At 43.2% G+C, this 15,152-nt stretch overlaps 1 protein-coding gene across 1 annotated transcript; it reads left to right on the top strand.

The window, feature by feature from the left end:
• Window positions 1-1,278: 1,278 nt before the first annotated feature.
• LOC129456243 (uncharacterized) lies at window positions 1,279-13,122 on the top strand. The gene is made up of 4 exons (XM_055221773.1): window positions 1,279-1,312; window positions 6,293-6,392; window positions 6,475-12,324; window positions 12,482-13,122. The coding sequence occupies exons 2-4, from the start codon at window positions 6,353-6,355 to the stop codon at window positions 13,120-13,122; spliced, it is 6,531 nt and encodes a 2,176-aa protein (XP_055077748.1). The 5' UTR covers window positions 1,279-1,312; window positions 6,293-6,352.
• Window positions 13,123-15,152: the final 2,030 nt, after the last annotated feature.

The following is a 15,152-nucleotide window of genomic DNA, read 5'->3' as shown; positions in this document are numbered from 1 at the left end:
TGATGAAAATTGCAGGCCTCTCATCTTTTGAGTGGGAGAACATTCACAATTGGTGGCTGACCAAATCCTTTTTTGCCCCACTGTATTCAGGTAGTCAGCTGACCTCATTCTTTGAGCACATACTGTTGCTGAACCTAGATCTGACCAACTGAACCTATTTGCTTAGTTACATCCAGGTAGCAACTTTGTTTGTGGCAAGGCAGTGTGTGTCCTGATGATACTGCACCAATTTGGAGTCTGTTGAATAGTATCAGGGCTATATTTTGGCCATCAGCATATTTTGATTCAAAATGGCCTCCTTTACATTGGACATAGGGTGTGGTCCCGATAGATTTTTTGCATAGGATCACATAAACATGCCATTAAAATGTATGTATTTTTCTTTTTTTAACTCTGACAATTTGGTTTGAATCACATCACCAATATGCCTATTATTATATTGAATTCCTTTATATTATTATATAAAGGAATTCTATTGGATGGTGTGTTCCAAAACAAATGGCTGTGTTCCAAAACAAATGGCTAAAACAAAAAAGTATTAACAATATAAACACCTAAATGTTACTTATTATAATACAATTAATTTCATATTCATTTGAGGAATAGGATTGATGTGGCATTTTCTCCTTTAAGATGATTTTATTTGCAGAAAAAGAAGAAATATACAAATGGCACAGTCACCCATATCATGAAGTGACTGAGACAAGACTTAAAGGTGTGGCTGACACATGCCACTTGCAATTACACTCACACTAAGACTTGGGCAGGGGCTAATCATGTGCTTTTTGTTATACCAAAGAAATGGTTCCATGACTCACATAAATTAAAATTGGAGTTTTGTTAAGCATACTTTAGTATTTTGGACATATGACTGTGAACTTTAATGAGTAGAGATCAGGACAAAGGCGGTGCACACAACTATTGCACGCCCTGATGAGGTGAATCATATTCTGTTTAGAAGAAACTGAGTAAAAGGTACAGGTTAGGCCTTTAAATTATATATTGATGCTCAACAAACAATGCAGCTAGTGCACTTCCCAGTTACAAACGCCTATCTGCCCAAAAGATTAATTAATAAGTTAAACATCATTAAACGTCAAGATATTACCATGCCATAGCTGTATACACCTCTACAGTCTGGGAGGAGAGAAACCAGGTATATAATCATGATAATTGCTGTTAATTTATCACTACAACGGAATGTGATGTTTCTCATTCAGGAACACAGTATTTATGTAAGTTTAAAACTGCTCAGACACAAGACACTGGACTAGCAGAGAGAACACAAGTAGAGGACGCCCTCGTTATCACAGTAAGTACACAATGCAATGTGTTGAATTTTAGGTGAAATTTACTTTCCAAGTGTATTATGTGGTTTTGTCATTCAAAAAACAGTTAAAATAACATTAAAATAATCAGACATTTTTTTGTATATTTGCTGTATTTGAGATGAGCATCTGAGCTCTGACTATTTTATACCAGAATGATACATTTCAAAGCAGAGTGACCTTTGTTTCACACCCATATGATAATGAACTTTTACACTTAGACAGTTAAAACAACAGCGAGTTTCCTGTGGGATGGAGACAGAGCTTCACACATGTTAATGTCTGGTCTGGGTCTGGCAGACTCAGATCAAATGCTTTTAAAGACCCAACATGAAAATACTTAAATTTCTATCACACTTTCTACCTTTTGATTATTCATTAATCATACTTCATAAACAATCATCACAAACAGAACATGCATAAAAACATTCATTATTGTAGATCCAAAACACAGCTCATGGAGATGAAGTCAGTTCCATTATTGTTGACTGAGATGGAGGGAAATTCAACAGTTCATTTCAGTTTGTCCTTATCCAATATGATTTGTAGCCAGACAGTGAATGCTGTTTTAACATGATGGTGGTGCTGTTCAGTTAAATCTTTCCCATTGCCTGTCCTCTGTCCCTTTGTCCTCCCTCTGACCACACATGGCTGTACTCTCCGTCCGCACGCAGCTTGGTGTCTCTCTGGCCACAGCTCGTCTCTGGAGTTGTCCTTCATGTGTCGATTTCAGGACTGTGGTTGGGGACACGAGGATCAGGTTGAGTTCTTCTGAGTCACATGAAAAGAAGTGAATGGCTGAATTTTTCTGAAGTTTTCCTCCGGTGACAATGAAACAGAAGGATGGATTTAATGATGCAGGTGTGGTTCTGTCCAGAAGAAGACCACATGTCCTGCCCAGGAGAAGACCATGTGTCCCCCTGCCCACTAGAAGACCATGTGTCTTCCTGCGCAGGAGGTGTTTTTGTTTCAGGTCCAGGTGGAAACTTTTCCCTGGCTTCAGATGTTGTCAGGTTACAGATCTTGTAGTTAATGGAAAACAGTCTCTAAATGATCAATGAAACACCTTTTTTCACACAATCCAGTTTTGAAAACTAAAATTAAATTTGTAATACCCCCCTTTGTCACATTTATATATCTATATATACATGTGTCATTTTTGGCTTAGTTGTCTTCTGCTGCAAGAGAGCAGTTAAATTGCTGTTCTGAAAGAAACATTTTGTGAAGCCCGAAACTGTTATTGGTTAGTTGTTAGTGTTGTTAGTGTGTGATTATTTCATAGGAACATGGAAAGAAAAAAGAAGAGAAATTATGCAGCATCCGCATCTCCTGTAACCAAAAAAACATATTAACGATATCGCAGGCGCTTTGTCGTCAAGGATGGTCAAGTCAGTCAAATCAGTTTGGATTTGTGATCACTACTAGCTTTGATTAGGCCTTCATTTTGTTTTTAAGAGAGCTCATTACAATTTTTGGGAATTTGTGAAAGAATTTGGTTTCTTCTTTTCAATTACAATTGAGGAGGGTTTTTGGTACCAGCTGGATGTTTCTTTATTAAACTCACTGCAGGATGAGGCAAAAAAAACAACAACAGAACAACTAAATGAATTCAACATTTTTCAAAAAGGAAATATAAAGAAACAAAGAAATGTAGAAAATGAGTGGATCAGTTAAAACTGCATCCTGTCATTTTCTTGTTGACATGGTTTACAATGGTTTAGCGGTTACTATACTTAAATTTTCTTATGTCGCATAATTCACACCACACAGTTTGAATAGGTCTAAGGACACACAAATCCACCGTTCACTTCTTGTGTCAGGCTCTGTACTTAACCATTTCCTTTCTCTTTTTTTTTCAGTTTTTGTTTTGTTTTTGAATTTTTTTCTTTTTTTTCTCTTTACTGTTTTTTTCACAATTAACATTGTGAGTGAATTAGAGTATAGTGTTTACATATGTAAATTTACATTTGTCTACATTTTGCAATTACATAATATCTTCATTCTTAGACCTAGATGGACTGCTGAATTTACTCTCCCTCATGAAAAAAGTTAATCTGTCCTTACACTCAACTACACAGGGACTCTCACCCGTTTGCCTTTTACCAGTTAGTAACCCTAGATAGGAGTTTCACCTAGTGACCGTTCGCTAAATAGCAGGGACTTCCAACCGTTTGACTGTTTACCAGCTAGTTAAAACTAGAGGGGAATTTCACCCATGACTGCTTGGTAGTTAACCGTAATGACCCCTACACCTCATTCTAGAGAATAAAATCAAATAGGTCCTAATATTAGATATTATATAAAGAAAAAAGTAACATAACTAAACCCGTGTTCACCTTTAAAATGCAGAGGGCTTATGGCGTAGAGGGCACTCCCGTCTCCAATGTCCAGCTTGACAACAGATGAAACAAGGTTCATTGGAAAATCTTGTCTTGTTCTTTCGATGGGCTCTCCTCCCATATTTGCTCTGCTTACACATTGGCTGATGAGTCTGTAGTTGTCTATGTAATTGTGAATTCACTCTGTGATTTTCATGTTGTTGGGTCTTATTGTACATAGTCACTGCTGCCATATGCAGTTCTTTCTGAATTCTTTCTTGCCTCATTATTTTTTTTCTGTTTAGCTGTTCATATGCATGTGTGGTGTGTCTTTTCAGTTCAGTTTGCACCATTCCAGCCAATGCAGGTTTTCGTCATAGCTGAAGAAATGTCTGTTTTTAGTCCATTAATGAAATAGTTACACAAATATGTTTCCCAAACATCACGAGTCACACCTAAGTGGGTGTTACATACTTCTGTTAAACGTGTGAGAAACTCTTTAGGGTCCTCAGTGTGTCTTTGTTTGCAGGATTGGATTTTGTCAGTATCGATAGTGGCAGGAAAGGCTTTTGTGATAGCTGTGCAGATGTTATTCACAGCTTCTCTATACAAAGCATTGGAGTCATGTTTCCAATCAACATGATTGCATTGCAGTTCAGTGTTTTGAAATTGATCAGCTATTTTGTGCCATTCAGTAGGTTTCATTTTCATTTTTTCTCCTTAGTTCACTCATAGTAGGTTTGAAATTTTGACAAAAAGTGATAAGTTCTTTAACGAAAGTCTGACTTGATGCTGTAGGATTGGGCAGATGTTGAGATGCTGCAGATATTTCAGAAGAAATCCAAGGGCGGAAAACTAATGTTGAACCTTGTGGACCAGAGACTTCAACCATTGGCAATGTGTACATTGTGTCTTCTTCAGCACAGCTCACTTTGTTTGTTTCCATCTGTATCTGCACATGTCCATTACTGTCCTGCTTTGTAGAGTTATTTGGTGAAGGATCAGACAGACAGGTTGGATGGGGGTTGTTCAGATCTGGATCAAACTTCAGTACAGTCAACTGTTGAGACAAAGAGTTCTGCGATTGGAGCAGTTTCAGCTCACACATTTCAATTGCATCTTCAAAGAGAAGAGGCTTGTGCATAGTTTTTTCTGATTTTGACTTCAGCTTCGTCTTTCCACATTTTTAAACATTCCTTGTAATTTTCGATGTTTTCAATTTTTTTTTTTTTTTTTTTATCAAAAATGTTACTTTTCTCTCATTTTGACTTTAATTTCACATAATTTGTTTTCCAATGCATGAACATTTTTCAAACTGAATGCACCAAATTCTGAAGACTTTTTATCTCCATGTTTTCTTCTAATAAAATCAACAATGGGGCGTCCTGGAGGGGAATACTCCCTTGAAGTTTTGCTCCCCATTTTAGATGTTTTAGCACTCGTAACTTCCAATAGTCCCAAAAGTGTGGAAATCAGGAGTGGGGAGGGTCATTGTAGCTTGGATTGTATTATCAGCACGTTGTTAGGGCAGCGTGGTGGTACACACATGAGATTTTGGAGCCAAAAAGACTGAAAAGTTGTGAGACTAATCAAAAATGGTATAGGATCAGAACTATGGCTGCTGGGTATGTTTAGTTAAGCATTTTGCATTTCCAAAATACGTTCTCCTTTGATTTACCAGTCTTTGTAGATAAAGATTTCCTTTTCAAATGGAAAAAAGTCTGTATCGGAAAAGCTCACCAAGTAAACCTTGTTCGAATCCAGCGGTGGTGATCCAGGACAGAAACCAATTTCCATCCATGTCCTTCTTTGAAAGATCCATGCATCTGGACAGAAACCAAAAGGAAGACAAAATTCCATCTTCACTGTGTTCTGGATGACCACTTGTGGATCCCGCTCCGACACCATTATTGTTGTGGAAAAATTACAGTCCTAGTTGAAAAGTAATCCATTTGCGAAGCTCAGTGAGTTTTCAAATACAGAAAAAAAGGTTTATTGTTTGTTATAGCAGATACAGACAGGACAGGCCTGCCCTAGACACAGACTGGTAGCCTCCCGGCCTCTCCCCCAGTTCCCCTCTCAGTCTAAGTCCAAGTCTAAACGACCAACAACACTTGAGCATCTGAGTTCTGAATATTTTATACCAGAATGACAAAGCTACATACATTTAAAAGCAGAGTGACCTTTGTTTCACACCCATATGATAATGAACTTTTACACTTAGACAGGTAGAGAAACAACGAGTTTCCTGTGGGATGGAGACAGAGCTTCACACATGTTAATGTCTGGTCTGGGTCTGGCAGACTCAGATCAAATGCTTTTAAAGACACAACATCACTATACTTAAATTTCTATCACATACCCTTTTACATACATTATAGTTGGTTATAATACAATTGATAACGGAGCCTGTCAAAAAGTGACTGTACAACCTAAGAGCTCATAATCTTAAAAAATGGGGAAAAAAGAAAATATTCTACAGTATTGAAATGCAATTCCATTAATTGTAATGTAATTATTCAGGCAGAAAATAAATAAATAAATAAATAAATAAATAAATAAAAAGCTTTAAAAAATAAAGTACATTAGATCTTTTTAACAATGTTGTTTTGTGTTATTTTTATTTTTATTTTTTTATCTTTTCAGTTAATTTGCAAGATTATAAGAAGACAAGACTGCAAAGGAAAGACAGAATCATTCATCACAATGATTATCAGGTTGCTTCTCCTGGTGTTACTACCAGTAGGTAAGTGGTCACAATGATAATTATGTTCTGCTCAATGGGACACTGTAGAATTGACACTGACCAAACTCTTGTCATGTCACAGTAATGAAGGTCCAAAGTGTGGAAGGACTGCTGCGGGACAGGTGTCCTATGCCAACAACTCCTACAACAACATCAAATTCGTCTACTGTCATACAAACTACTACAGTTACACCAACTAAATCACCTGCAGAGACAAAGGCAGCCATAGCTGCTGCAGCTGCAGCAGCATCTACATCATCAATTGCTGCAGCAACAGCAGGCGCCATAGCAGCTACAGCTGCATCGGCCAACGCTGGACCTTCTGCAGAAAGGGCAAGGGCTGCTGCAGAAGAAGCAATCAAGGCTGCTGAAGAGGCAGCGAGAATGGTAGAAGCAGTACTCAATGGAACCGCATCACCTGACGAAGCCATACAAGCAGCGCAAAATGCAGCACAAAAAGCACAAGACGCATCTTTGGCAGCAAAGGAAGCAGCAGAGGCTCTCCCAAATTCAACGGCACCGTTTACTGTCATAATTCTTCAAGCATCTGCCAATGCAACAGAAGCAGCTCTCAAAGCAGCCCAGGCAGCAAACAATGTATCTACAATAACTCCTGAAAGTCTGGCTGCAGCATCTGCAGCCATGAATGAGTCAGCAATGGCAACAGAAAAAGCCCTCAGAGCGTTACTATCAGCAGTCCAACAAAATGACACTGCACCCCTTGATCCGGAAATAGAAGGATTTGTGTCATCAGTAGCGGAGAGTGCTGCACAAACCACAAACAAAACCATAACAGCAATAGAAAAGGCAGCTGCCTCTACAACAGCAGCAACACCAGAAGAGGCAAACCGTCTATTGGATGAAGCTATTGATTCAGTTCAAGATGCCAATGGCTCAACAAACCAAGCCATTGAGTCTGCTTCAAATATATTATCAACAATACAGAATTCTACTACCACTGTCACACCAACTACTACAGTTACACCAACTAAATCACCTGCAGAGACAAAGGCAGCCATAGCTGCTGCAGCTGCAGCAGCATCTACATCATCAATTGCTGCAGCAACAGCAGGCGCCATAGCAGCTACAGCTGCATCGGCCAACGCTGGACCTTCTGCAGAAAGGGCAAGGGCTGCTGCAGAAGAAGCAATCAAGGCTGCTGAAGAGGCAGCGAGAATGGTGGAAGCAGTACTCAATGGAACCGCATCACCTGACGAAGCCATACAAGCAGCGCAAAATGCAGCACAAAAAGCACAAGACGCATCTTTGGCAGCAAAGGAAGCAGCAGAGGCTCTCCCAAATTCAACGGCACCGTTTACTGTCATAATTCTTCAAGCATCTGCCAATGCAACAGAAGCAGCTCTCAAAGCAGCCCAGGCAGCAAACAATGTATCTACAATAACTCCTGAAAGTCTGGCTGCAGCATCTGCAGCCATGAATGAGTCAGCAATGGCAACAGAAAAAGCCCTCAGAGCGTTACTATCAGCAGTCCAACAAAATGACACTGCACCCCTTGATCCGGAAATAGAAGGATTTGTGTCATCAGTAGCGGAGAGTGCTGCACAAACCACAAACAAAACCATAACAGCAATAGAAAAGGCAGCTGCCTCTACAACAGCAGCAACACCAGAAGAGGCAAACCGTCTATTGGATGAAGCTATTGATTCAGTTCAAGATGCCAATGGCTCAACAAACCAAGCCATTGAGTCTGCTTCAAATATATTATCAACAATACAGAATTCTACTACCACTGTCACACCAACTACTACAGTTACACCAACTAAATCACCCGCAGAGACAAAGGCAGCCATAGCTGCTGCAGCTGCAGCAGCATCTACATCATCAATTGCTGCAGCAACAGCAGGCGCCATAGCAGCTACAGCTGCATCGGCCAACGCTGGACCTTCTGCAGAAAGGGCAAGGGCTGCTGCAGAAGAAGCAATCAAGGCTGCTGAAGAGGCAGCGAGAATGGTAGAAGCAGTACTCAATGGAACCGCATCACCTGACGAAGCCATACAAGCAGCGCAAAATGCAGCACAAAAAGCACAAGACGCATCTTTGGCAGCAAAGGAAGCAGCAGAGGCTCTCCCAAATTCAACGGCACCGTTTACTGTCATAATTCTTCAAGCATCTGCCAATGCAACAGAAGCAGCTCTCAAAGCAGCCCAGGCAGCAAACAATGTATCTACAATAACTCCTGAAAGTCTGGCTGCAGCATCTGCAGCCATGAATGAGTCAGCAATGGCAACAGAAAAAGCCCTCAGAGCGTTACTATCAGCAGTCCAACAAAATGACACTGCACCCCTTGATCCGGAAATAGAAGGATTTGTGTCATCAGCAGCGGAGAGTGCTGCACAAACCACAAACAAAACCATAACAGCAATAGAAAAGGCAGCAGCCTCTACAACAGCAACAACACCAGAAGAGGCAAACCGTCTATTGGATGAAGCTATTGATTCAGTTCAAGATGCCAATGGCTCAACAAACCAAGCCATTGAGTCTGCTTCAAATATATTATCAACAATACAGAATTCTACTACCACTGTCACACCAACTACTACAGTTACACCAACTAAATCACCCGCAGAGACAAAGGCAGCCATAGCTGCTGCAGCTGCAGCAGCATCTACATCATCAATTGCTGCAGCAACAGCAGGCGCCATAGCAGCTACAGCTGCATCGGCCAACGCTGGACCTTCTGCAGAAAGGGCAAGGGCTGCTGCAGAAGAAGCAATCAAGGCTGCTGAAGAGGCAGCGAGAATGGTAGAAGCAGTACTCAATGGAACCGCATCACCTGACGAAGCCATACAAGCAGCGCAAAATGCAGCACAAAAAGCACAAGACGCATCTTTGGCAGCAAAGGAAGCAGCAGAGGCTCTCCCAAATTCAACGGCACCGTTTACTGTCATAATTCTTCAAGCATCTGCCAATGCAACAGAAGCAGCTCTCAAAGCAGCCCAGGCAGCAAACAATGTATCTACAATAACTCCTGAAAGTCTGGCTGCAGCATCTGCAGCCATGAATGAGTCAGCAATGGCAACAGAAAAAGCCCTCAGAGCGTTACTATCAGCAGTCCAACAAAATGACACTGCACCCCTTGATCCGGAAATAGAAGGATTTGTGTCATCAGTAGCGGAGAGTGCTGCACAAACCACAAACAAAACCATAACAGCAATAGAAAAGGCAGCTGCCTCTACAACAGCAGCAACACCAGAAGAGGCAAACCGTCTATTGGATGAAGCTATTGATTCAGTTCAAGATGCCAATGGCTCAACAAACCAAGCCATTGAGTCTGCTTCAAATATATTATCAACAATACAGAATTCTACTACCACTGTCACACCAACTACTACAGTTACACCAACTAAATCACCCGCAGAGACAAAGGCAGCCATAGCTGCTGCAGCTGCAGCAGCATCTACATCATCAATTGCTGCAGCAACAGCAGGCGCCATAGCAGCTACAGCTGCATCGGCCAACGCTGGACCTTCTGCAGAAAGGGCAAGGGCTGCTGCAGAAGAAGCAATCAAGGCTGCTGAAGAGGCAGCGAGAATGGTGGAAGCAGTACTCAATGGAACCGCATCACCTGACGAAGCCATACAAGCAGCGCAAAATGCAGCACAAAAAGCACAAGACGCATCTTTGGCAGCAAAGGAAGCAGCAGAGGCTCTCCCAAATTCAACGGCACCGTTTACTGTCATAATTCTTCAAGCATCTGCCAATGCAACAGAAGCAGCTCTCAAAGCAGCCCAGGCAGCAAACAATGTATCTACAATAACTCCTGAAAGTCTGGCTGCAGCATCTGCAGCCATGAATGAGTCAGCAATGGCAACAGAAAAAGCCCTCAGAGCGTTACTATCAGCAGTCCAACAAAATGACACTGCACCCCTTGATCCGGAAATAGAAGGATTTGTGTCATCAGTAGCGGAGAGTGCTGCACAAACCACAAACAAAACCATAACAGCAATAGAAAAGGCAGCTGCCTCTACAACAGCAGCAACACCAGAAGAGGCAAACCGTCTATTGGATGAAGCTATTGATTCAGTTCAAGATGCCAATGGCTCAACAAACCAAGCCATTGAGTCTGCTTCAAATATATTATCAACAATACAGAATTCTACTACCACTGTCACACCAACTACTACAGTTACACCAACTAAATCACCTGCAGAGACAAAGGCAGCCATAGCTGCTGCAGCTGCAGCAGCATCTACATCATCAATTGCTGCAGCAACAGCAGGCGCCATAGCAGCTACAGCTGCATCGGCCAACGCTGGACCTTCTGCAGAAAGGGCAAGGGCTGCTGCAGAAGAAGCAATCAAGGCTGCTGAAGAGGCAGCGAGAATGGTGGAAGCAGTACTCAATGGAACCGCATCACCTGACGAAGCCATACAAGCAGCGCAAAATGCGGCACAAAAAGCACAAGACGCATCTTTGGCAGCAAAGGAAGCAGCAGAGGCTCTCCCAAATTCAACGGCACCGTTTACTGTCATAATTCTTCAAGCATCTGCCAATGCAACAGAAGCAGCTCTCAAAGCAGCCCAGGCAGCAAACAATGTATCTACAATAACTCCTGAAAGTCTGGCTGCAGCATCTGCAGCCATGAATGAGTCAGCAATGGCAACAGAAAAAGCCCTCAGAGCGTTACTATCAGCAGTCCAACAAAATGACACTGCACCCCTTGATCCGGAAATAGAAGGATTTGTGTCATCAGTAGCGGAGAGTGCTGCACAAACCACAAACAAAACCATAACAGCAATAGAAAAGGCAGCTGCCTCTACAACAGCAGCAACACCAGAAGAGGCAAACCGTCTATTGGATGAAGCTATTGAGTCAGTTCAAGATGCCAATGGCTCAACAAACCAAGCCATTGAGTCTGCTTCAAATATATTATCAACAATACAGAATTCTACTACCACTGTCACACCAACTACTACAGTTACACCAACTAAATCACCTGCAGAGACAAAGGCAGCCATAGCTGCTGCAGCTGCAGCAGCATCTACATCATCAATTGCTGCAGCAACAGCAGGCGCCATAGCAGCTACAGCTGCATCGGCCAACGCTGGACCTTCTGCAGAAAGGGCAAGGGCTGCTGCAGAAGAAGCAATCAAGGCTGCTGAAGAGGCAGCGAGAATGGTAGAAGCAGTACTCAATGGAACCGCATCACCTGACGAAGCCATACAAGCAGCGCAAAATGCAGCACAAAAAGCACAAGACGCATCTTTGGCAGCAAAGGAAGCAGCAGAGGCTCTCCCAAATTCAACGGCACCGTTTACTGTCATAATTCTTCAAGCATCTGCCAATGCAACAGAAGCAGCGCTCAAAGCAGCCCAGGCAGCAAACAATGTATCTACAATAACTCCTGAAAGTCTGGCTGCAGCATCTGCAGCCATGAATGAGTCAGCAATGGCAACAGAAAAAGCCCTCAGAGCGTTACTATCAGCAGTCCAACAAAATGACACTGTACCCCTTGATCCGGAAATAGAAGGATTTGTGTCATCAGTAGCGGAGAGTGCTGCACAAACCACAAACAAAACCATAACAGCAATAGAAAAGGCAGCTGCCTCTACAACAGCAGCAACACCAGAAGAGGCAAACCGTCTATTGGATGAAGCTATTGATTCAGTTCAAGATGCCAATGGCTCAACAAACCAAGCCATTGAGTCTGCTTCAAATATATTATCAACAATACAGAATTCTACTACCACTGTCACACCAACTACTACAGTTACACCAACTAAATCACCCGCAGAGACAAAGGCAGCCATAGCTGCTGCAGCTGCAGCAGCATCTACATCATCAATTGCTGCAGCAACAGCAGGCGCCATAGCAGCTACAGCTGCATCGGCCAACGCTGGACCTTCTGCAGAAAGGGCAAGGGCTGCTGCAGAAGAAGCAATCAAGGCTGCTGAAGAGGCAGCTGAGAATGGTAGAAGCAGTACTCAATGGAACCGCATCACCTGACGAAGCCATACAAGCAGCGCAAAATGCGGCACAAAAAGCACAAGACGCATCTTTGGCAGCAAAGGAAGCAGCAGAGGCTCTCCCAAATTCAACGGCACCGTTTACTGTCATAATTCTTCAAGCATCTGCCAATGCAACAGAAGCAGCGCTCAAAGCAGCCCAGGCAGCAAACAATGTATCTACAATAACTCCTGAAAGTCTGGCTGCAGCATCTGCAGCCATGAATGAGTCAGCAATGGCAACAGAAAAAGCCCTCAGAGCGTTACTATCAGCAGTCCAACAAAATGACACTGTACCCCTTGATCCGGAAATAGAAGGATTTGTGTCATCAGTAGCGGAGAGTGCTGCACAAACCACAAACAAAACCATAACAGCAATAGAAAAGGCAGCTGCCTCTACAACAGCAGCAACACCAGAACAGGCAAACCTTCTGTCTACTGAAGCTATTGAGTCAGTTCAAGATGCCAGTGGCTCAACAAACCAAGCCATTGAGTCTGCTTCAAATATATTATCAACAAAACAAAATTCTTCAACCACTGTCACACCAACTACTACAGTTACACCAACCAAATCCCCTGCAGTGATAAAGGCAGCCATAGCTGCTGCAGCTGCAGCAGCATCTACATCATCAATTGCTGCAGCAACAGCAGGCGCCATAGCAGCTACAGCTGCATCGGCCAACGCTGGACCTTCTGCAGAAAGGGCACTAGGGCTGCTGCAGAAGAAGCAATCAAGGCTGCTGAAGAGGCAGCGAGAATGGTAGAAGCAGTACTCAATGGAACCGCATCACCTGACGAAGCCATACAAGCAGCGCAAAATGCAGCACAAAAAGCACAAGACGCATCTTTGGCAGCAAAGGAAGCAGCAGAGGCTCTCCCAAATTCAACGGCACCGTTTACTGTCATAATTCTTCAAGCATCTGCCAATGCAACAGAAGCAGCTCTCAAAGCAGCCCAGGCAGCAAACAATGTATCTACAATAACTCCTGAAAGTCTGGCTTGCAGCATCTGCAGCCATGAATGAGTCAGCAATGGCAACAGAAAAAGCCCTCAGAGCGTTACTATCAGCAGTCCAACAAAATGACACTGTACCCCTTGATCCGGAAATAGAAGGATTTGTGTCATCAGTAGCGGAGAGTGCTGCACAAACCACAAACAAAACCATAACAGCAATAGAAAAGGCAGCTGCCTCTACAACAGCAGCAACACCAGAAGAGGCAAACCGTCTATTGGATGAAGCTATTGATTCAGTTCAAGATGCCAATGGTTCAACAAACAAAGCTATTCAGTCTGCTACAAATGTATTATCAACAATACAGAATTCTACTACCACTGTCACACCAACTACTACAGTTACACCAACTAAATCACCCGCAGAGACAAAGGCAGCCATAGCTGCTGCAGCTGCAGTAGCATCTACATCATCAATTGCTGCAGCAACAGCAGGTGCCATAGCAGCTACAGCTGCATCGGCCAACGCTGGACCTTCTGCAGAAAGGGCAAGGGCTGCTGCAGAAGAAGCAATCAAGGCTGCTGAAGAGGCAGCGAGAATGGTGGAAGCAGTACTCAATGGAACCGCATCACCTGACGAAGCCATACAAGCAGCGCAAAATGCAGCACAAAAAGCACAAGACGCATCTTTGGCAGCAAAGGAAGCAGCAGAGGCTCTCCCAAATTCAACGGCACCGTTTACTGTCATAATTCTTCAAGCATCTGCCAATGCAACAGAAGCAGCTCTCAAAGCAGCCCAGGCAGCAAACAATGTATCTACAATAACTCCTGAAAGTCTGGCTGCAGCATCTGCAGCCATGAATGAGTCAGCAATGGCAACAGAAAAAGCCCTCAGAGCGTTACTATCAGCAGTCCAACAAAATGACACTGTACCCCTTGATCCGGAAATAGAAGGATTTGTGTCATCAGTAGCGGAGAGTGCTGCACAAACCACAAACAAAACCATAACAGCAATAGAAAAGGCAGCTGCCTCTACAACAGCAGCAACACCAGAAGAGGCAAACCGTCTATTGGATGAAGCTATTGATTCAGTTCAAGATGCCAATGGTTCAACAAACCAAGCTATTCAGTCTGCTACAAATATATTATCAACAACACAGAATTCTTCAACCACTGCCACACCAATTACCACAGTTACCCCAACCAAATCCCCTGCAGAAGTAAAGACAGAACGAGCTGCAGCTGGAGCAGCAGCATCTATATCATCAATTGCTGCAGCAACAGCAGGCGCCACAGCAGCTACAGTCGCATCGGTCACCACTGGACCTCTTGCTGACAGCACTAGGGCCGCTGCAGAAGAAGCAATCAAGGCTGCTGAAGAGGCAGCGAGAATGGTGGAAGCAGTACTCAATGGAACCGCATCACCTGAAGAAGCCATACAAGCAGCTCAAACTGCAGCACAAAAAGCAGAACAGGCGTCTTTGGCAGCAAAGGAAGCAGCAGAGGCTCTCCCAAATTCAACTGCACCGTTTACTGTCCTAATTCTTCAAGCATCTGCCAATGCAACAGAAGCAGCTCTCAAAGCAGCCCAGGCAGCAAACAATGTATCTACAATAACTCCTGAAAGTCTGGTTGCAGCATCTGCAGCCATGAATGAGTCAGCAATGGCAGCAGAGAAAGCCCTCAGAGCGTTACTATCTGCAGTCCAACAAAATGAGACTGTACGCCTTGATCCGGAAATAGAAGGATTTGTGTCATCAGCAGCGGAGAGTGCTGCACAAACCACAAACAAAGCCATAACAGCAATAGAAAAGGCAGCAGCCTCTACAACAGCAACAACACC

The sequence above is a fragment of the Periophthalmus magnuspinnatus genome, chromosome 5 (genome assembly GCF_009829125.3).
Source record: "Periophthalmus magnuspinnatus isolate fPerMag1 chromosome 5, fPerMag1.2.pri, whole genome shotgun sequence".
NCBI lineage: Eukaryota > Metazoa > Chordata > Actinopteri > Gobiiformes > Gobiidae > Periophthalmus > Periophthalmus magnuspinnatus.
This window is presented reverse-complemented; position numbering and strand designations above follow the sequence as displayed.

Coding starts and splice junctions, on each gene's coding strand:
- LOC129456243 (XM_055221773.1), top strand. CDS start 6,353: ATGATTATCAGGTTGCTTCTCCTGGTGTTACTACCAGTAG. Junction 6,393..6,474: donor CCTGGTGTTACTACCAGTAG/GTAAGTGGTCAC, acceptor GTCATGTCACAG/TAATGAAGGTCCAAAGTGTG. Junction 12,325..12,481: donor TGAAGAGGCAGCTGAGAATG/GTAGAAGCAGTA, acceptor TAATTCTTCAAG/CATCTGCCAATGCAACAGAA.